The sequence below is a fragment of the Brachypodium distachyon genome, chromosome 5 (assembly GCF_000005505.3).
Source record: "Brachypodium distachyon strain Bd21 chromosome 5, Brachypodium_distachyon_v3.0, whole genome shotgun sequence".
NCBI lineage: Eukaryota > Viridiplantae > Streptophyta > Magnoliopsida > Poales > Poaceae > Brachypodium > Brachypodium distachyon.
Genome location: NC_016135.3, coordinates 12,653,534 through 12,676,229, shown reverse-complemented (window position 1 = coordinate 12,676,229; position 22,696 = coordinate 12,653,534). Strand labels below are relative to the sequence as shown.

Below are 22,696 nucleotides of genomic sequence, written 5' to 3'. Positions count from 1 at the left end.
CAATCATAACAATCCGATTAAGATTTTTCTCATCTTTTGTTCTTGCATCAGTGTTGCACGAATCTTAGTGACTAGATAAGATGGTGGTTAGTGTCAATTCAGAAAAAGTTATTTCTCAGTTAACTTAAAAATAAAAATAGCAAACAAAAATTAAACAACCACGGAGATTTCGTGTACACATCCCAAAGGTGCTAGGAGTAGAGAGAGGGGAAGAATGGACAGAAAGGTTAGGATAGAAATGATGGGAAGCAGTACTCGTCTGTCCCGTATTAAGTACCGAAAATATTATATGTATCTAGACATATTTTAATACTATATAGATACATTCATATTTAGACAAATTTGAGTCACGGAACAAAAAGAGTAGTACAGTACGAATCCAAGGTGTCAGGAGTATGGAGGGAAAGATGGCGACAGGGGACATGAACCCAGACGACAGGAGTATGGAGGGAAAGATCTCGCAACGAAGGAACTCACGATCGAGGCCCCCCTCCCCGGGTTCAGATCATCGCCATGAACCAGAGCCCTTGCCCTCCAGCTCGTGACACAAGGAGAAACTCAGGCAAAAAGATCAAAGACTTGGGTGGGTATGACGAAGGTCGAAGCCTCGAAGCTCGAAGGGCAGGAAAGGATGGCACTAAAATTTTCTATAGCACTGCAAAGCTCACTGCTACACATTATTGGCAGTAGAGTTCCAGAATACAGAACGAAACAGACCAAACAGAACTAAAAAAGAAACCTCTACATGGGAAAAACACTAGAGTCTACAGGTCTTGGTATCTTACAGGTGGTATCTGATCTAAGAGTCTCATCAGGCGTATCTCGAGAGGAGTCTGGAAGAATCAAACTCGCGGGAAGCGAGAAGGTCCTCTCCTCCGAAGGAACTCAGGAATCTCCACCTTGCTAGCATCTGTGGAGGATGGATGTCGGCCATTGTCTCCATGCATTTGTTGGGCCCCCTGATTTAAGAGGTGAAATCATGTAAGGAATTCCTCACTGACTTTGGACCAGTAGTTATTCTAATACATTTATGTACCTTTGAGGTGCGACCTTCTGGTTCATCCTGCCGTTTAAAGCCTGTAGCGATCAAGGTTATGCTCACCTGCACACACAAATTATGCGCATAAGCATCTCCAAGTAAATAATAAGCAAGCAAATCTGTAACCGAATTGACAAACTTGTGAGCAACTTATAGTGCAAGTGTTCAAGTGCAATCTTTACTCTTACAAAAAGCCAATTGGTGACGGTGGTCCGTCACCTTCTTCTATCGTAAAAAAGAACTCTTCGTTTCTTTCTAATGCAAATAACAAATCTACTGGAGTACAATAAACTGAAATGGAAACGATGTTTGCCACCAGATTTGGAGATATTATTACTAGCAAATATCGCTAATATATCATAGTTGTTTTTAGTTCAATTTATGTATGACAAGTAGTTTAATTTTATCATCCATAGTAACGCACGGGTGTTCAGCTAGTCTCATACATATTGGATTAGATAAACTATTTGAAATAAACATGGCTATGGCCTACCTGGCCACTGAGTGATGGGTCTATGACAGCACCAAATATCAGATTAGCATTTGGATCAACAAGATCGTAGATTATTTCAGCAGCAGCATTTACCTAAACAATAAAAAACCAGGTAAGCAGACATTAGAAACAAATGGTCGCCACATATGCTTATGATAGCAACATCCAGATAACAGGTACACTTTGGTGGCAAGCTCTTAAGAGTGCCACAGTGCTTTTAGGAAAAGTAGCTGTTGTGAGCAAGTTTATCGAGACATAAGGGTCAGGTCCAGTACCACATCTCAACAATTTAAGAGTTACATTAGCAACAGGAACTTAATATTTGTCGTTTTGTGAAATAGGCAGTTTCTTATTAGCATACTGTTTGGACAGATGGAACATGCTGAGTGCTGAATCTGCCTCATCACAGTGTGTATATGTTCAGTGTATAGGAATCAAAATGTACAGTGCAACTGACAGTGCAGTTTTGCAGGAACAAGTTGTCTAATCAATGGCATCGATCTTGTATACCAGAATTTAAGTTTATAAAAAAAAGGTGTACATGTTGGAAAAAGACGGACCAAACTGATCACACTATTATTCTGATTTCATAAACCATCCCCAAACTGTTTAGAATTTCTTTCGACCGTTCAGTAAACAGAAGACCAGTTTGCTAATTGCTATCTTGTGTTAGTAAATTCGAGTTAATGCTGAGATGGCAATCTGACATCCAAAGTCATATGCGACGGTTTCAAGTGTTGATATTCATGTAGAACGCAATCTAATCTGACATCAAATCCCTCCAGAAAAACTTTTTGCTATATAGTACTCCCTCCGATCCATAAAAAGTGTCGCCGATTTAGTACAAAGTTAGTTAGTACAACTTTGTCTAAATCAACAACACTTATTATGAATCGGAAGGAGTATGTTATTATTTTATCAGTTTGCCTTCTGTGTTCACTCCAAATTGATCAACAGGAGCCTGAGAGTGAGAGATACACCCACAACAAACAAGGCAATTAAAATATGGCCCCACAACCAATTTGGAAGGAAACTAGCCGCTACACCACAGACACAAGATTCTGTATGTTATGAAGTCATAATCATAGCCACTTGGATCAATAATATCATGTATGATGTCACATATGAATACAACAAATAGAAACTTTTCTGTTTAAATGTTATTCATGTTATATTAGATGCATGACAAGTTGACAGCCATATGATATAATGCACAGGACAGAAATATACAAACACAAGTTCAACAAACAATGCATGCTGTCAGCAAAATACTAGCAAATAGAGGACCAAACCTCAAACAGAGTCAAATCAGTTCCCCCGGTGATATTCCACACGATGCCTGTAGCTCTCTCTATTCCAATATCCAGCAGTGGTGACTGGATGGCATTAAGAGCAGCATCTCTTGCTCTTGACTTGCCTGGAAATTTAATGCAACACAATGAAATAAACAAAAAGGTAAGATTCGATTCAGTTATTTATGGCATCGGCGTGGAAGCAGGAAATTGCAGTTTATGTGTGTGACTAACACCAAGCAACCTGAACTCAGTTCGTCATTTTTGACCTTGCATGTATGATGTATCATCATTAGATTGGTTCTTGTACAGATCTCAAATATGTTTCGACGTTAATTTAGCAAATCTATCAATAGCTGACAAGAGCAAGAAACTTGTTTTCTTTGTTAGTTGACAGTAAGAGTGTGTCAGTTCAAGGAAACGGTTGACGCTATTAACTTGATGCCATAAAGTGAAAGTAAAACAATTCTGAAACTACAAAATATCTACAGATTCAAGTTTTGGCAGCATCCATAGGAACTAATACAATGTTAGCTTTGAACAATACTCGACATCACATTGATAGCAAACGATCACTTTTCTCTTTCGAAGTTCTAACAATGTTTGATCCAGGTGTGCCATGTAACGAAGTTTTCTCAATAATCAGGGTGCAAGGAGAAGATCAACTAGCAGAGAATGGAGTTGGATACATGCAGCAGCCATATAAATGCGGTTTTTTTACATTAAAACCGTATTTCAGATGTAATACCTGTAGCAGTCCCTATACCCATCAACGACGACCCTGCATTTTGCATGATGGCTCGCACATCAGCAAAATCAACATTAACCAACCCAGGAACCTGCAAAGAAGAAGAGGACGTTAATTTTTGTATGCTATATATATCTCTGACATGCTTGAGTTGATTTCGCATGCCCTCCATGATGTGTTTTAATTTTCAAATTGCAGGAATCAATTTACCGTGATGATATCAGAGATACCACGGATGCCTTGCCGAAGAATATCATCAGCTAAGTTGAATGCTTCTGTGACAGGAGTGTTTGGAGAAACAGCTGACAACAACTTGTCATTTGGGATGACAATGAGAGTATCCACACTATTTCTCAAGGCTGCTATTCCCTCTTGAGCCTGAACTGCGCGCCTCCTCCCCTCAAATGAAAAGGGCGTTGTGACAATACCCACAGTCAGTATACCCATGGACTTGGCAATTCCGGCAATTACAGGGACACCTCCAGTTCCAGTTCCCCCACCCATTCCAGCCTGCAATTTGGACACCAAATCAGTATTAACATACCTCCAAATATAATAGTTTCACAAGTCAAACCATCTGGGGGGGGTGACATTTACCGTCACAAAAACCATGTCAGCACCATAGAGGGCTTCCTGTATGGACTCACAGCTCTCCTTTGCGGCATTCATCCCAATATCAGGGTTTCCACCCGCACCTAGACCCCGTGTCAGCTCCTGTCCAATCTGCAGTCTATTCTGGGAATGCACCGGGGACATCCTTATCGCCTGCACATCAGTGTTCACAATCCAAAATTCGACACCATTCATGGAGAACTCAATCATCCTGTTGACAGCATTTGAACCCCCACCACCGACTCCAACAACTTTGATCTTGGCTTCGTTGTAATCATTCCGATCCGGCGGCACCCCCAACCCCTCCAACGTGCTAACCTCAGAAGAAGCATTCCTTGAGTTAATAACATCGTTGCTTTGCTCACCTCGGAGCAGGGTCACCTCTGGGTGGAGGTCCAGGAACGAGTCTTTCTTCTTAAACGAGTTAGCGCTGCGGGGAGTTGCGCCACACCTGAAGTGAGAGTGACCCAGAAATGGAGTGCTTCTGAGAAATGCCCTTCCAGATGTTGCCCCGTCGCTTCTCCATCCAGGTGACGGCGGAGTAAGCTGCGTGAAGCACGGAAGCTGAGTCGCCATCTCAGCAAGCCCAATGGCACACCACAGCGGCGGATCTAGAAGGGCGGAGGACCCGATAGGGCAAGGTAGGGCGGCCGCCCTACCTTGTTTTTTGCCTCAGTTACGAATTGGGGAAGATTAAGGAGATGCAACGGGAAGCTAAAGGGCGGGATCTGTTCGTGGGGTGATGGGAGGAGAAACGGTCGGGAACGAGAGAATTGAAGGGGAGATAGATACCGGCGGTGGAGGCGCTCGCACGAGGAGGAAGACGAGCGACGGAGCGAGGGGGTCTGGGCGCTCGGCAGCGAGCTGGGCCAGGGGAGGGAAGATTGCAAAGCAAAGAAAAGAAAAGAAAAAAAATTATACTGCCCTGTTTTGACCGAGCCTGAAACCCTAGCCGTAAAAAATTCCGGTTGCGACCTGGAGGTGAAGGTAACGGATCAACGTCTGACTTTATTTTACAGTGCTTTCTTTGTAAGATTTTCGTGTGTTCTTGGCGGCGGAGTTTGAGAGTGGATGCGACGACGTTTGGATTAATGTTCTCTCGGCTCCATCCCCGGTGTAGTTTGGCTATCATGGTTTACCTCATGGAGTTTGTGGATCCCACGGTTCGTAAATTCGCAATTTTGATCATCTTCCTCATCGGTTCGATTATGATTCAATGTTTCGACAACCTGCCTTGCGAGGGGTGTGTCACCGACCACCGCGCGTTCAATGATCTTAAGTTCTCACTCGCTTGGATGGGCGTCTCATGCGGTTCAGTAAAACCTATAAGTTTAGTACAACTTATGCAAGTTTGGTCTTCTACTGTTTCGTCACAAAAGATTTGGAGAAATATCAAGATACGATATTGTATATTTGGTATAAATTCCGTAGCAGGTCTTGTATATTTGGAAGGAGAGAGCATTTGATTTGATTTCACTAGGTAGACATCCAGTAATGTTGTGTGTATCATCTTTTTCTTCAAAATGTTAGGTTGGAAAATATCGTTCGGTACCTTTGGTTTGACAATCAGTGGTTGCATCTAGCTTCAATTTTTGGCAGGGTAGTAGACATTTTGATTGTTCAACTTGTCACTACGGTGGTTTGCACCAAAGTTGTCCATGTTCTGTTTTCTTTGTAAGTTAGATCGCTTGGAGTAACTTCAATGTTTCATGTGTTTGGAGAGTGTATTTGAATCGTAAGATTTTATCTAAATTTATAGGATTTTCACATGTTCTCTAGATCAAAAGGGGTGTCGTTACAAAATTTCTAAGAATTATTTTCGTATGCATCAAAGTTGTTGAAATTTTTATACGGTCCACTTTAGCCTCGTTTTTACACTCGTTCGTGTAGGACCAATATACCTTCTCTTTTCATTTTCATGTGCCCTATCTTAATGATTGTTCTTTATATTTTGCACTTGTTGCGATCTGGTCAAACCCCTTTGTTTTATTCCTACGACAAAAATAATAACCAAATGGTGCATTACCGATCAATGAGATACTACAAAGTAGTTTTTTTTCCTATACTTCATCTATAAATTTAAGAAAACTAAACATACATGATTTGCCTTGTACCAGTGGAAACCATGCGCCTATCAACGGTCGGTGGTATTCTTTTCAGGCTTCAGCGAAGGAGAGGGAGTCGATCGCCATTTCAGCCATACTAGTCTTCCGGTCCATCTAGCAGCACCAGAATAAGTTGGTGTTCGAGGAGGCTACACCAAGTTGGATGATATCTTCAATTCAATCCACCAGGAAGGTCAATTCAATCCACCAGGAAGGCAAGGTCGGGTGACAAGCGAATCTTCTTGGTGACTCGGTGTTCGCTAGGCTGCCCTGTGGGAGAGACGAGTGGTTAGCTTGTGGCTAATTGTTAGATATCCGACTTGTCAGGGTTTATAACTGACACCCGCTTTGGTGTATTCTAGAGAAAAAAATAGCTAGGCGCAATTGGACGACAAAGATATAAAGCTCGTCTTCCATGTATTGGAAAACAAATTGCAGTCACATATCAAATTTTTGAGAATAACATTCAACAATTGTCATTTCACCTCGGTATCTCACTCCATGTATAACCTAATTGCTTAAGAAACTGCGGTTAAATGTTGTAAAATTTTAGGCCAAGGCACGTTCAGTTTCAGGTAACTACAAGTTTTTATTTTGTTAGCAAAACCTACAAATGGTATTTTTTTTCTGTCGCAAAATGGATGTTAAGTGGCTGGATGAATGCACGGGTAGCCTTGAGTTGCATTGCAAAAGTCAAGCCCATGGGCCAGTAGTTCGAGGAGATCTCCATCTGATACGAAAATGTTCACGATGCCGTAGACAGTCAATTTGCCTCTCCATCTGACGGTAATTGACTAATTTCCTCCATCTGGTAACAGTTCCCTGTACTGTACTACTGTGCCACCAACACGGACACGGGCGCAAACAGGAGTTTTATGGAAGAACCGCGGGAAATTGATAGTCGACCAACAGCGGGAGCAGGCCAAATAGACGGGAACTGGAGTGCCAGGTTGGTGCGGACCACGGACAGCGAAAGCTCCGGGAGTGGCTTCTCGGCCTCTCGAACCATCTTCCAGTGATGCAAGCCAATTCTAGCCTGGCCTGTTCATTCATTGGTTCCCCAGACGAGCAAGCAAGGCTCCAAAACCAGATGGTCCAATTCTCGTCGCCGACAGATCGACTGCAGCTCGTACGTCACGGACTGGTTAGTCATGCGCCCAGTCGAACGGGCCACCGCATCGTGACAAGGAGATCAAACCTTATTGGCGGCCCAGATGGCCAGATGGAATGGAACCGAATAGTACTACATGCTCCAAACGGGAGAATCTTTCTCGTACGATTTCACAACCATTTTACGCGAGATTTATACCAAAGTTTGTGTGTTCTGAACTGACAGAAATCAGATTATGTGCCCACAGCAGCAGCTCATGATTACGGTGCAGCGCGCCTGTGCCACGACGGATCGAGAGTCCTTGAAGGTCGTCACCACTCACTGGTCGTCGCCGAGCAGCAGGGACTTGACGATGGCGTCGGCCATCCCGTCGGCGATCGGGAAGAGATGTCCGGACTTGGGAAGCTCGTGGTAGACCACCCAGGGGAGCCTCTCGCTGATGTACCTGGACAAGGTGACGGGCACGATGAGGTCCTCCGTGCCGTGCCACAGGTGCACCTTCCCTTTGCCGCCGGCGAACGGGTCCTGCAGCTCCATGGGGCTCCAGTCCCACTTCCCGAACCCCACCATCATGTCCTTGTGCAGGCACTCGTGCTCCCCCTGCTGCCTTATCTGCGCCTGCCAGCCCAGCCCAGATAAAATTAGTAAACGGCCGTCAGTTTCGTCAGGATTCAGCTGCAATCAGCTTGTTTATGCGAGGCGTTTGTTTGTTGTTAGTTGTTACCATGTAGGGGCGCATGCCAAACTTATCCATGAGCATGGCGTCTTCTTCGGACAGCAGAGCCGGGTTGTAGGCGATGACGCTGGAGCCCGGGAAGAAGCTCTGGGTGTTCCACCAGTAGGTCAGCCATGGCAGATGGTGGGAGACCCAGACGGCCCATTGGTCCCGCGGTAGCTGCTGGTACCAGGCCTCCCGTGACACGTTCGACGGCAGGCCGGGCCACCAGTAGTTGCCCACTGGGCCGAGAACGGCCACGCCGTAGAGCCTGTCGTTCCAACACCGCGGCGAAAAAAAAAAATCAGTCTCCAAGCCTCTGACGTTTCAGTCAAGAAAGATGGATTGATTAATCAGCCTGATAGCTGGTTGCTGCATGTGACAATGTCACCTCACCTGTGTGGGATGTGCTTGAGGCAGCTCCACATGACCTCGCCGCCCATGGAGAAGCCGATGAGGTGGAACTTGGGCCCCAGCTGCAGGTTGTCGGCGAGCTCCTCGATGTCCAGGGCGATGCTCTTCTCCGTCCGGGCCGGGTTCGGGTCGCTCTCCGCGTACCCGGGCCGGTCGAAGGATAGCAGGTAAATGCCTAGCTCTTGTGCCAGCTCCTGCACCAGATTTTAGTCCATGACAAGACACAATCAATTCCTGTCAACTTGAAGTAGATTATGAAGTCTGTAAAACGAAGAAATATTACTGAGTAATTAACAACATGTACCGGGGAGATTGGGAGCGCGTCGTATCTGCAGGAGTCGAACCCATGAACATAGATGATCTTGTACTTGGCCTTCTCCTTTGGGACGCCGGATTCCAGGTAGGCCAAATGCCTGCCATCCTTGAGCTTTGTTCTTGTTCCTGTAACCGGAGGCCCGCCCGGCGAGCCACAGATTTTGGGAGCCGGAGGCTGAATCTGCTGGTACAGCAGCGCCGCCAGGAACACAAACAGAGCTAGCGCGAGCTTCCTCGCCATACCTGTGAAATGACACGATAAACACTGATCTCGGTACTTTGTCCTCGCAATTTAAACATCTCCACTCTGTTTAAATACTGGCAGAAGGTATTCTGGCGCAAGAGACCGTTTCCACTTAGCCTTTGACCCAAATAAGAGATGGAGGATTTGAACATGCACCAAGTTGGAACGGCAAAAAATTCTACAAGGATTGTTACAGGTCTAACGTGACATCAGCGTTTTCCATATAGAAGATATTGGACCGATCTTGACCAATTTGATCGATTATCATTGCCATTTTAATTATCATTGATAGATCATCTTGACATAATAGCGCACCAGGCGTTCGTCTGAAACCATTCTACCAAGGTAAATTCTCCCAAACATTACTTGGCAGATTAAATCTGAAGCCATAGCCTACTGAACCGTTTCGGAAGAAAAAAAAAGTAAACTAAAAGGTCTGATACGTACAGATTAAGGTCCGAAGAAGCAATTAAGTATGCAAGTTGCATCTATCAGCCAAGGAGATAAAGCCAAAGACAAAAAAAAAAGGCATTTTGTACTGTCATTTTCAAGAGTACGTTCCTCGACCGTCAACTCGATCCTATTACCCACATAGAAATAAATAACAGAGATTTGAAACTTTGATATGCCATAAAAAACAAATCAAGATCTGATCTTCAACGTGTACTTTATGGATCCAGCTATATGCTATTTTTTTTTCTGAATAGAAGGGCTTAAATCCCAACAATTTTTTATTGAACGAAGAAAGGTACAAAAGTTAGCACGTGATCGCTTCCTATGACTTACAAGTAGCACTTCGCTATCATCAATAAAAATAAAATAATATGTCTATCTCTGTAGTACACCAGGTATATAACTCCCTTGCAAGCTCAGGCAGCCCCTCCTCATGAGCCATCTATGTTAGTCAAGAAACACACTCAACGAACACTTCGGCGACTCTTTTATCGAGAAACGGAATTCTTTTCTCCCCCTGGGAAACAACACAAAGCTACTTTTGCAGGAAATTTGGGATGCAAAATTGAAAAGGGAGATACCTTTTCAAGCAAACTTCTACAGTACAACCGACAGGGAAAGAAATGTTGCAGTATATGAAATTCTATAACCTTTTCGAAAAAAGAAAGATTGGATGGTAAATAAATATGAGCATTGAAAGCAGGAGGGGTAAGTAACTTTGAATATTCTAACAAGGGAAAATATTCTAAACATTTGCAGATTAGTAAATCTGAAAGCATCACCACAGCTGAAAAGTTCCTAAATAAAAATAATTACACCAGGTGCATATTTATCAGCCAAGAAGCTGAAAGCAAAAGATATACAACTACATATCATCGTGGAGTGTCACTTTCAAGCCAACATTCAACACTTCGTCAAAAATCAACTCGGTCCCTATTGTTAAGTGTACCATATCAACTTTTCCTATCTAATCGGTTTTATGGGATAGATAGTTTGTAGCTACGAGAAGAAGAGACAAGAACAAACCTTACCGACCCGGAACTGCCAGCACACCTATTCTGGAAAGCTCTACGCAGCCAGCGCACGTGTCACGGGATACGTACCGACGTGCATGCTCGACCACTTCATCCCGCAAACCGCCCATGACACCGCCAGCCCGCCAGCCCGCACGCACCACCACACTGACAGTGGCCCAACGCCGGCCCACAGGCAGCGACCAAATATAAACAACACCTAGGCCACCGCCCCCCACAAACCGCCCAGAAACCCGCCGGCCAACTCGCACGCACCCCACACGCACACACTCACGCGGGGCCCAAGGGAACGACACCGGCCCACAAGCAGTGGCCAATCAACACCCATGCAACCGTCCTCGTCCTGCTGCCAGGAAACCCATCCACATCGAGAAAAAAATTGCAGACACGCCTCCATGGAGAAACGACAGGCCGAATAACTCCTCAGGCTCACGAGTTGTATCTTATATCTTAAGATGGTACTCCCTCCGTCCCATAACATGAGGCACGCACGTATTCCTAGATCATTAATTTAGCTAACTAAATATAAATTAAATAATTAAAAAATCATATCATTAGAAAGTTCTTTCGGTAACAAATCTAATAATGTACTTTTTGTTAAGAAACATGGATATTTAATTGATCAAATTAAGGATCTAAGCATGCGTGCGTACCTCATATTATGGGACGGAGGGAGTACTATGCTTGAGGTCTTGGGTTCAAGTCTCTGTCCCCACATTCCCTATTCATTTATTCACACTCATGTCGGGTATGAGAGGAGGTGTTGATCATTCCATTTCAAAAGATATAAAACTGCATATCATATTGGAGTGTCACTTTCAAGCTAACGTTCATCACTTCAACAAACAATCAAGTCGGTCTTTACTGTTAAGTGTACGATATCTTCTCTTTCTATTAAATAGGTCTTTTGAGATAAATAGTTTGTTGCTATATATTAACACCTACTCCATCTGGGGACAGAAGATCATGACAGCGGGGGTTTGATGTGCAAAGAATACTAATACTCCCATAAATCTAACAGCGGGAGTTCTGACCAATAATACATAAATATTCTTTCAGTAATTTCCGCAGGCTCTTGAATAATCAAAGCATTCTTTCTTTTTTGTGATACCACGGAATCATTCTCTAAAGAAAAATAAAATCCTTACTGGGTCATTATCATCTAGAATGAAGCCACAGATTGACGCAAGTACCTTATTGGGTCATCGTCATCTAGAAAAGCAATATCCCTTATTGGGTCATAGGAAAGTACCCAATTATTTTATTCCTCCGGGATGCAAGTACATATTTTACAGGGAATCCAGGACGGTTTCATCATCTATTTTGTATTTATATAGCTGTACTAATATGCAAACAAATTGCTTGGTGAAGAGATTTCTTGTCCCGGAGAAAAGTGACGAATTTGAAACAAGAAGTTGAGTTTTGCTACTGGTCGAGAAGTGAGAACTGACTACCGGAACGGGCGTGACAGTAAGGCTTCTATTCTAGCTGAAGGCACGAGGTGTGGAGGTACCGCGACGCAGCCGGAAGCCACGAGCAGAGGTGGACCTATCATCGAACAGCCTCGCAAATCACGCCGCTAACCGTGTAGCACATGCACGCACGAGCAAATCCAGCCATACCCGCGGAACCGAGAACCAAGGACGAAAGCAACCAAGGCACCAAGCAAATCGCCGATCACATCGCACCACAGCACCACATAGATGATAGAAACCAGCAAAACTGCCCAAGCATACGCGTAAACAAGGCACAAATTAACGAGAACGAAAGGAAGTATGCGCGGGTGCGTACCACGGGAGGCCGGCGCCGGCACCGGAGGCCGCTTCCCGGTGGACTGGGCCATCGATCGGTCGCCAAGGTCGGGGTGGCAGGCAAGCGAGTTCCACGAGGAGGAGGAAGATCGAACTCAAGCTGCAGTGAGAAGGCGGCCGGCTGTCCCTGCCTGTCCCGCCGCCTTCAATTCGTTGCCGTGCTTTCTGCCGGCCACTACTGACGCCCCCCCAAGGCCTTATATTGAACCCCGCACAGAGGACTGGGGCCCACAGCTCTAAAGGGAACGGATCATGTGGACAGGCCGGGACAAAATAAAACCGCGATTTCAAGGCCCCACAGGCCGCAGTAGCAATGTTCTAGACGTGTTCTAACCCAAAAACGTGTTAAAATTTGATCAAAAGTTTGAAACAATCCGTCAAAATTTACAACTCTAAATTAGTTTTCGGAAATCTATTTTCCAAGCCGGCTGGAGAACTGCCTCCGATCCGCAGTTGACGAACATCCTCTTTCCTGTTTCTTTTTTCCTTCGTCTCCTTCTCTCTGGAAACTCGCTCGTGTGTTTCTTCCTCTCCCTCGTCTCTACAACCACTGTCTCCATGAATCGTCTCCCCTCAACCTCCCTAGCGTCATGGTGAAAGATCGGTATGGTCGATTAGAGGGGGGGTGAATAGGCAACTAATAATTTTTTTTTTTCACTTTTATGGGATACAAGCATCAATACATGAGTTCGCTAAAACGTCTAAATGATGAACACCCCTAGTATGATGCAATAGTCAAAGCACGAGCACAAGCAATAGATAATCAATTGAAACTTGCTTGATAGCCGAAGCACAAGATAAACAATTAAGTTTTGCGAGTAAGTAAAGGGAAAAGAATAATACCACACGGGGAGACGAAAATTTCACCGGAGTTCCAACTATTGGGGTCGGTGTACGTCTCTGTTTGGAGGAGTGCTCTACCACAAAGGTAGAGGCGCCATAAAGACTCATTCTATTCTCCAACTCACCACACCATAAAGGTGGGATGAGCTCTCACAACACCACAAAGGTGAGATGAGTTCTACTAAGTGGCTTCCTTGAGGGCAAATGCCAACCCTTACAAACTTGACCGGAGCTCTCTCCACAACTTAATTGGAAGCTCCCAATCCGAGGAGAAGGGCACGTCTCCACAACTTAATTGGAGGCTCCTTCCGAATCCACAAGCACCACCTCACAAGATTAGTGGCCTTGAGAAGACACCTTCCGGTTAGGGATCCCAAAATTCCAAGAGTAACAAAATCCACAAAGGAAACAAGGGGAATCAACTTTTTACTTTGGTGAAACCTTAGATCTAGATCTCGTCCTCCAATCCTCAAAGAATCAACAAGGGGGGAGCTCTATGATGGGAGATATAGCACTTTGAAGCTTTAGAAATGGTGTGGAGAGAGTTTGGCTTGGGATAAGTTCATCCCGAGGTAGAGGATGACTATTTACGGGGGTCCCGAAATCTAACCGTTATGCACTAAGTCTGCCAGGGGAGGAAGTTCTGGTCCCCGGAACTTCCGCCCTTGTTCCGGTCCAACCTCCGCCAAACACAAATGAATTCCAGTAGCATCACGGAGGTAGGCCGGACGTTGGGTGGAAGTTCCGCCCTACCGGAGGTAGGCCGGAAGTTCTGGGCCTAGAACAGACCTGGCAACACAGTCAGACTTTGGGTGGCTCTCTCTCGCACGGGTAGGCTTTATGTTGGTGCAAATATGGTAGTTTGTGTACGTGAAGTTGATTCACCCATTACCTTCCCATGTGGACTTCCTCTTAAGAGTACGGAGTTTCTACGACTCAATATAAATAAAAAGCCGCCAAACACCGCTACGCTTCTTTCCTTTTTGAGAGCAACGAACCGTCTTGTGCCATATGATCTCAAATCTGAAACACTCGAACACATGGTTAGTCCACGAGTCATGTTGTCATTAACACCAAAACACTTAGGGATCGAAATGCCCTTTCACATGGCGAGGAGACGTGCAGCCACGCGGGGATTGTCTTGCACTGGTCCTGAACCTCCTCTTCTTCACCTTCTCCGGCGCATGTGGCTGCCACTGTGATGGCTCCTGCCCTAGGCCCGGCGGCGGTCAGGCAGAGGTTGCGGCCGCAGGGGAGCATCGGATCGGGTAGAGGAGGATCCGGCGATGACGGCCGGCCAAGAGGAGGAGGCGGATGCTAAAGCTGGGGGTGTGCGTGCGCGTGCTGAATGGGCTGGTAAACCTAGAGCTGGGGAAGCCGCCCAAGAAGACCTGTTGCACGCTCATACAGGGCCTGCTGGACCTGGAGGCCGTCATGTGCGTATACATCATGGGCATCAATCCCAAGTTCTCCATGTGCTCGTCGACCTCTGTCAACTACTGCGGCAAGAGTGTCTCGGGAGGTTTCTAGTGCCCATGATCATCGATCATCCATTCTTTCCTTAATGATCGATCGGTGACTCGCAACACAGTTGCCCAGCTATCCAGATTAGAGTAACCACCATTTCGCTAATGTAGTGACCCAATGCTTAAAAGTACAGTTACCGTCATATTACTTGGAGTTACCTGGTGTTTGTGTCAAAGTTACCATCTGCCATCATAAGAATGATATACTTGCCAAACATTATAGCTACCAGCATGGTATGTATGTAGTTACCCAGTGTCCACGATATAGCTACCATCATTTCACAAATGTAGTTGCCCAACATTTAAGGGTACAATAGCCGTCATATTACTTATGGAGCTACCAGTTGTTTGGTTCAAAGTTACCACCTATCATCACAAAATGATATAGTTGACAAACATTATAGTTACCTGCGTGGTACCTATACAGTTGTCACAAAATTGTCCATGTTACTGTTATCACTATTGCACCGATCTAGTTACCAAGTGAGATCTAGTGTTTTGAACCCAATAGCTACACTTGAAAAAGCCTTGTAATTCCTATATTTACTTGTTGGTAACTTCCGATTTTGAAGAAATTGAGCCAAACATATTGTATCTACTTGTGAATAATCTGGTTATCGGTTGGTAATTTATGATCTCAAATGAAGTCGCCAAAGCATCCAGTTTTCAGCCGATGAATACATGTGAATGGTTAGTTAACTCGATCATTTATGGGTCGAATATCTGAACTTGAAGAAAGTGGTCTACACCATATCAAAGTGAATTCTCCATTCTTTTAGGTTACAATTACCATCATGAAACTCATGCAGTTATCCAGCCGGTTAAGTTATAACTACCATCAAGACACTCATTTAGTTACCCAACCGTTTAGGTTACAGTTACCATCACGACACTCACGTAGTTATCCAGTCGTTTAGGTTACAATTATCATCATGACTCATGTAGTTAACCAGTCGTTTAGGTTAGAGTTACCATCTTGGCACTCATGTAGTTATCTAGTCGTTTAGATTACACTTATCATCATAGCACACATTAGTTATCCAGTCATTTAGGTTACATTTACCATCGTGACACTCATGTGTTTATCTAGTCGTTTAGGTTATAGTTATCATCTTGTGAGTTATATATTTATATAGTTATCTAGGTTTTTGGTTGAAAATTACCGCTTGCATCATGCACTGATATAGTTAACTAGGTTTCGTGTTACAATTACTAATGGATTGTTACTAATGTGGTATTGATGTAGTTATTCACTATGGCACTGTAGTTAATAGGTTGTCCATGTTACTATTCACGATCATGGCACCGTTGTAATTATTAAGATATCCAAGTTACCTTGGTGTTCGAGTGATCGATGACCTAGTATAGTTTTTGAAGCGGGTAACTATTTGTGCCAATGTTTCATAACTCTCGTGTTAGTGCTTGGTAACTTTTGAGCTCGGAAAAAAGTTGACGAAACATACCCAAGTGGGATCTAGTGTTGAAACCCTCGTTGCCAGTAACTCAATGGTGAAAATGAATCGTGAATCCGTTGTGCCATCTGAGAGCTAAAACATTTTGAATTTTCAGATTTTGGAAAGAATCTTTGGTGACACGAGCATGCATCATCATTTTTGTTGTTCTCTTCATGCATGCGAGGGAGACACGCAAAAAGTTTCTGTTGTGCAGATAGATTGCGGTAGCTAGGATAGATGCAGCATGGTCGGGCTTGCATTGAAGATCGGAAAGGATACGATACCTAGGTTTGCAGGCTCGCTGGAAAAACGAAACGAGCTCGCCTCGTGCGCTTCCGCGCACTCGGCTCGCGGGATCAATCAGGGCGGGAAGCGTACTGCTGCTACGCTAACGGCCATACAGCTGCCACATAGCACAGTCCATTAGTTTTATCCTAATATATATGTTCATAGTATACTTAATTGATACTGTATTATCGATAAGTAGTCAATTTAAAAATATTGACTTAGAAAAATCCCTGATGGCCTAATTATATTTTGACTTGGAACAATCCTAGAACATCTAATTATATTTTGAAATAGAGATTTATTACAAGAAATACTAGACGGAAATTTGAAATCTCTGATCACATCTTCATAATTAGTCTTCTTCAAGACACCTTTTACAAGTGTTTATTGCGAGTAATTATCAAATAACCTATATAATTGGAAGTTTGTTAACAAAAAGACCGAAACTTTTGATTTTTTTTAATCAATTATCCACAACCTTCATACTAATCAGTTGCAAAAGAACCCATAATTTGACAATCAAACAAATCAACCCAAGATCTGACCTCTGGAGCCTACACGTCAGTGTCTATACCTTAGTCTCGGTTTTTTGCTTGCCTCGTCCGGATCAGCCTGGTTTAGACCCTGTTCGGGCTCACCATTGTCATCTCGCGCGCCTGCCACTTCCTTGCTTCTCTGGCGCTGATGTTGTTCTACCCGATCGTCTCTTAAAGCAACTCTAGCAGGTACCCGAAATGGGTGTATTGAACTTTTGCTGTTCGGTTTACCGAACAGTACGCCCAAGCATCTGGCAGAACAAATACAGTAACGCAAACCGGAAATTGAAATCAAACCTTCGTGTGAAATTCACATAACATAACAAACATTATACATGCTGAGGTGAGGGCAAATGGGGTTTTGAGCGGCGGAAGAGAGTTCGGGTTTGGTACCGAACCGCCCCTCTCGAGCGGTACATATACATGCTGAGCTTGGGCTTGTTCGATATCTGAACTTTTTTATTGTTACGGTATCTGTTCGGATCCATTTTCTGACCCAAAAGTTCGGTTCAGTTGTTTCCGGTATCCGCCAGAGATGTGGCTCACCATCGTCATCCACGACAACAACGACGGTCGACGGCCTGCTTCCTGCTCGCTTGCGCCGAGCCGCCGACACCATCTTCGCACGCGCCGTCGAATAGCAGCAGTCCAACTCCCGCGCCGCCGTGGTGCTCACCCAGGCCCCGCGGGTCCTCTGCGTGCTTCTCCTCGTCCGGCTCTGCCGCGCCACCTCTCTCCTCCAACCGCACATGCAAATCCTCCCGCTGCGGCTCTGCGCTCTGAGCCTCGCCAAGCTGGGGCACGCGCCTGCGGAGTCCCCTGTCGACCGCCCGGGACCGCGCCCTCGCTGCCGACAACTAGCTCGTCTCCAACTACAGACATGGGTCACGAGTATGTCAGGAGCGTCTGGGATTTCATACATAAAATATTTTTCTTTTTGTTAACTTTAACCCAATTAGATCAACTGATAGGAACACAAATAGTAGAACACAGCTGGAATGTTTTGCTCTGTCGAGCATTTTCTGACCTTTCCCTCAAAAAAGCATTTTCTGACCTCTGAAGATTTTTCTTCTCGTGATAGAAAATGCAGGATAACTCCGCTGATAGGAACTTGACTAAATATATTTTTTCTTCAAGGTCACTTTTTAATGAGGAAAAGAAGGTTGATCTCCGTCATTCAACTTTTGAGGAAAAGCACCAAATCCCATCCGAGGTCACTTGCCAGAGCCAAGGACAAAGGTATTCTAGAAGGAAAAGAAAAAGCCAAGGACAAAGTCTTGGGCTATTTTATTTTTGACAAGACAATTAAAGCTAACGAATGCAACATGACAAACAAGTAATGTAAGTGATGGCGGCTAGTAATGTGAGTGGAGAACATGGAAAGCACACATCATTACACCAGGATGTCATTCATGCCAATTTTGGCAATTCTAGCTGAGCCAATGAGATAGAAAAATGTAAGCGTCAGTTCTTTAACAACGGTCGTATATGGAACTATGCAAGAGAAGTTTCATGAAGGTTAAATATGCTAAACCTGTGCAAGTTGACCGAGTTGCAGAACACTTGGTATGCAGCGAGATCTTGAAGGAAAACAGTTAAACCATGTGTTTAAAGTAAAATATTTGGAACGAGAAATACAGACTACAAAGTGGGCACTACAGTAAAGCGCAGGAAACAACACTTGGAATGTTTTCCTCTATCGATTGCAGCATTTTTTTCTGCCCTGAATGAAGATTTTTCTTCTCGTGACAGAAACGCAGGATAACTCCGCGGTCAATTTTGCTTTCCAGTGATTACTTTTGTCCGCCAGAAAAACAAAGTGGAACTAGTTGTCGCATCATTAGCCTTAATTTCCTAATTAGTGGATTCAAAGGTCACCATCGAAGTGTATACTTAGGGATTCTGCTGGGTGTAAGAAGGAAGCACAGAGTAAATACTCAAGAATAATTGGGAGACTGTCAATTACTATCTATTAAATTGGAGTTGGTGGTGATGGTACGGTCGTCGTCACCGTAGGTTAACTTCGTTAAAATTACAACCAATATATCATTGCCTGTTATTTTTTTTCTTTCAGTTTTTTTCACGATTTCTCCTACTCCGTCACCGACACCACCACACCCGCATGCCGACCTCGACGGCGCCATGAGTTGCCTACATGGAAAATAAAAATAAATAGTTTGTGATTTTGTTGACCCGTAGCAACGCCATGCCGCCGCCGCTGCTCTCTCCCGCCGCGCCGCCCTCTCTCCAGTCCTTCTTCGATCTCTCTACTACCGATCTAGCCCGCGCGACCACTCTCGTCTCCTCATCCCCTGCCCCGTCTCCTCCTCCCGAGTCCCGAGGAGACTCGATCTGGGCATCTGGCAGCCCAGCGCCCCCTGCCCTCTTCGCTCCTCCGGTGCTCCCGATCTGGACTAAGGACACCGAGCCCCTGCTCCCTTCCCTCTTCATCTATCTGGACGGGTGGCTGTAGTCTGTGGAGGAGATCGATGGTGTGTTCTGGCAGAGGCGGGGCGAGCCGCGAGCGAGGTAGGTGGAGCTCGGCAGCGGCGCTGCAGTCTGAAGACGGAGGCGCGACGGCAGTGCTGCAGAAGATCGGGAGAGGCCGGGTGGCGTTCGACGACTAGGTGGAGGCGTAGGACGACACGCTGCCAGTTGCGAAGCGCCCGGGTCCCGTCGACGGCCAGATCCCAGTGACGAGGATCCGCGTGGGGAAGACAACAATGCCGCTCCTTCGTCCGGCCTGCATCGTCAAGATCCTCCGTGGCGCCCGCTCCTCGACGGGTTGCTCGGGCGCCTCCTTAGCTGGTCGTCGGCACGCCGCGGCTGCGGATCCGATGCGCGGTGGCGGAGATAGGCATGGTGGTAGCGCGGGCGCCTTCCTCCAGTGACGCCGCAGCAGCAGCTGCTCCCGAGCGGGAGTTCTAGCGCTGCTACTACCGACGCTTTTCTCTATTTTTTTATTTTTGCTGAAATCTTGGCCTAATTGATGGTACATGGAAACCATGCTTTCTAAATATAATTAGGACATGGATCTGATCTGAAAATTCCATTGATTTAATTCCCCTCCGTATGTGATTTTAATTTTACCATTTTCCTGGATCTATTTTTTGATCCGATTGGACTTAATCATATGACTAATCGATGATGGTTGAAACAGCCCCAATATATGTGGCATGGCATCGCATAGATGCGTGATGGAGCGAAGGGAGAGTAGCATCTCGTCGGGACTAACATAATTTTCATATGGGCTAAAAATTATAAAATATGAAATTATATCGGAAAATGCGTTTTCGGTAGACTGAATTAACGTTTTTTCGATCAGAAATTTTGGTAACTGCTAGAGTTGCTCTCAATACGTAGCTATGTGCAAAAGGCATCACTTTTAAAAACTTAAGCTAGCATGTTTTTCAAATTTTTTTCTTCCGTAGCAACGCACGGGGCTTTTTGCTAGTTATGATAGTTCCTCGTTCTGACTGTGTATGTCCTTTTTATATATCTTAGAGATGCATATAGCACTTCTAAACATTCAGATCACATTCAAGATTGCATGGCTGCCACAACTCGCAACTGAAGATTGGTGGTCTGTCCAACAGAAATGCATCTACTTTAAGTAAAGATATTAAAAGGAGAGTAAACACATCCAAGGCGAAGTATCCGGTGAAAATACTCATTCGGTGCAAACCGTGCAAACTTCATAAAAACCATGTTTAAAAGTTTTAAAAAAATTCTACAAAAATACCATATGTTGGGAGTGCGATGTTCTACAAACCTGCAAAATTTCAAGTTCAAAATCAAAAACATTTGAAAGGAATTAAAAAGAGAAAATTACAATGAATAGTGTCAAACACTAAAAGACCACTATTCATGCAGAATTTGTTTTTTTCGTTGCTACCAAACGAAATTGAGTTTGGACTTTGAAATTTTACACATATATAAAACATCACTTTTCTAACATATGTGATTTTTTAAAGAATTTTTTGAAATCTTTTCGATGCAGTTTTCACAGTTTGCACCGTAGAGGTGGTTTTCACCGGATACTTCGCCCACATCCAAATGAGATGCAGACGATAATTCCTGATCTTCACAGGAAACGTGTGGATGCAGTTTGCTGCTTACATAGAGTTTAACAACAAACAGGAAAAACACCTTTAAAATCAAATGATAGTTCAATGAAGAGTGCAGGACACTCGCATCAGACGCAAAGAATTACTGAATATACATATAATACTGTCACATTTTATAGGGCAAAATGCTGGCAATTGGCCAAAATAAGATAACACACAAATAAACACCAAAATAACAAAAAAAAGAGGACAAACCTGATTTTCATGTTTCATTTATTGCACATGATGCACTACACAACCAAGTATATGGAATAAGGTTCCTGCATGAAGCCAACAGAGTCAAATAAGATAAAAAGTAACCAAGGACATGCCATTTTGCAAACAAATGTACACGATCAGATAAGATTCAATTTAGACTAGACTTTAATTTAACCTAAACTATTGGCTAAACCTTAAGAAGTTTGACTTAGGATGAAAGTTGTGGTTAAATGATAATTTTTCAAAAGCAGTGGTTTTGTGATATCAAACTTCCAGTTCCAATTATAAGGGTTCTGTGATATTTACTTGTTTATTGCCAATCCATCGAGTCTTTCTTGTGTCATAATAGAACGTAAGTAGGATTTCAACAACTTGAGTTATTAATCCTAAGATAGACCACCATTCATGTCCAACACATGATATTTTTTCTTTTTGTCAATTCTAACCCAATTAGATCGAATAGAACACAGCTGAAATCTATTGCTCTGTCGAGCATTTTCTGACCTCTATGATGATTTTTCTTCTCGTGATAGAAATGTAGGATAACTCCGCTGATAAGAACTTGACTAAATATACTTCTCTAATCTTTCTAATCATCTCCTTTTTTTTCCAAGGTCAGTTGGCAGAGCCAAGGACAAAGTCTTCTGCTATTTCATTTTTGACAAGACAACTAAAGCTAATGGATGCAACATGGTGGCACGTAATGCGAGTGATGGCGGCAAGTAATGTGACAGGAGAAGATCGAGATCACACGTCATGATACCAGGATATCGTCAATGCCAATTTTGGCAATTCTAGTTGAGCCAATGAGATAGAAAAATGTTAAATGTCTGTTCTTTAACAACGGTCGTATATGCGCAGAGAAGTTCCCTGAAGGTTAAATATGCTAAACCTGTGCAAGTTGACCGAGTTGCAGAACACTTGGTATACAATGATGTCGTGAAGGGAAACCATTAAACCATGTGTTTAAAATAAAATATTTGGAACCAGAAATACAGACTACAAAGTGGACACTACAGTAAAGCGCAAGAAACTACATTTGAAATGTTTTGCTCTATTGACTGCAGCATTTTTTTTCTGCCATGAATGAAGAATTTTCTTCTCGTGACAGAAACGTAGGATAATCCGCGGTAAATTTTGCTTTCCAGTGATTACTTTTGTCTGCCAGACAAACAAAGTGGCACTAGTTGTCACATCATTAGCCTTACTTTCCTAATTGGTGTATTCAATGGTCACCATTGATGTGTATGCTTAGGGATTCTGCTGGGTGTAAGAAGGAAGCACAGAGTAAAGACTTAACAATAATTGGGAGACTGCCAATTATGTATCAGTGTTAGG

At 44.0% G+C, this 22,696-nt stretch overlaps 2 protein-coding genes across 3 annotated transcripts; both read right to left on the bottom strand.

Annotated features, from left to right (window-relative positions):
* Positions 1-590: 590 nt before the first annotated feature.
* On the bottom strand, positions 591-5,058 carry LOC100836210 (cell division protein FtsZ homolog 2-1, chloroplastic). Its single transcript, XM_003579649.4, has 7 exons — positions 4,170-5,058; positions 3,783-4,082; positions 3,573-3,663; positions 2,825-2,949; positions 1,533-1,625; positions 1,037-1,102; positions 591-959 (listed from the first exon to the last, which is right to left on the bottom strand). The coding sequence occupies exons 1-7, from the start codon at positions 4,758-4,760 to the stop codon at positions 843-845; spliced, it is 1,383 nt and encodes a 460-aa protein (XP_003579697.1). The 5' UTR covers positions 4,761-5,058; the 3' UTR covers positions 591-842.
* Positions 5,059-7,475: 2,417 nt separating this feature from the next.
* On the bottom strand, positions 7,476-12,575 carry LOC100835900 (uncharacterized hydrolase YugF). 2 transcript variants are annotated; one of them, XM_024456216.1, is made up of 6 exons: positions 12,367-12,555; positions 11,229-11,367; positions 8,834-9,087; positions 8,512-8,723; positions 8,125-8,386; positions 7,476-8,018 (listed from the first exon to the last, which is right to left on the bottom strand). In XM_024456216.1, exons 3-6 carry the CDS (start codon positions 9,083-9,085, stop codon positions 7,719-7,721), a joined length of 1,026 nt encoding a protein of 341 aa, XP_024311984.1. In that variant the 5' UTR covers positions 9,086-9,087; positions 11,229-11,367; positions 12,367-12,555; the 3' UTR covers positions 7,476-7,718. The 2 variants fall into 2 exon arrangements, with proteins under 2 accessions (XP_024311984.1, XP_003579696.1); XM_003579648.4 differs by lacking the exon at positions 11,229-11,367 and having other exon boundaries at positions 12,367-12,575.
* Between the last annotated feature and the right edge of the window lie 10,121 nt (positions 12,576-22,696).

Bases quoted from the DNA above. Each gene is read 5' to 3' on its own strand.
- LOC100836210 (XM_003579649.4), bottom strand. From the start codon at position 4,760: ATGGCGACTCAGCTTCCGTGCTTCACGCAGCTTACTCCGCCGTCACCT. The intron at 1,103-1,532 runs GTAGGCCATAGC...TTGTGTGTGCAG, and splicing joins ACCCATCACTCAGTGGCCAG to GTGAGCATAACCTTGATCGC. The intron at 960-1,036 runs GTACATAAATGT...CTCTTAAATCAG, and splicing joins CAGAAGGTCGCACCTCAAAG to GGGGCCCAACAAATGCATGG.
- LOC100835900 (XM_003579648.4), bottom strand. From the start codon at position 12,418: ATGGCCCAGTCCACCGGGAAGCGGCCTCCGGTGCCGGCGCCGGCCTCC. The intron at 8,724-8,833 runs GTACATGTTGTT...AATCTGGTGCAG, and splicing joins ACGCGCTCCCAATCTCCCCG to GAGCTGGCACAAGAGCTAGG. The intron at 8,019-8,124 runs GTAACAACTAAC...CTGGGCTGGCAG, and splicing joins TTGGCATGCGCCCCTACATG to GCGCAGATAAGGCAGCAGGG.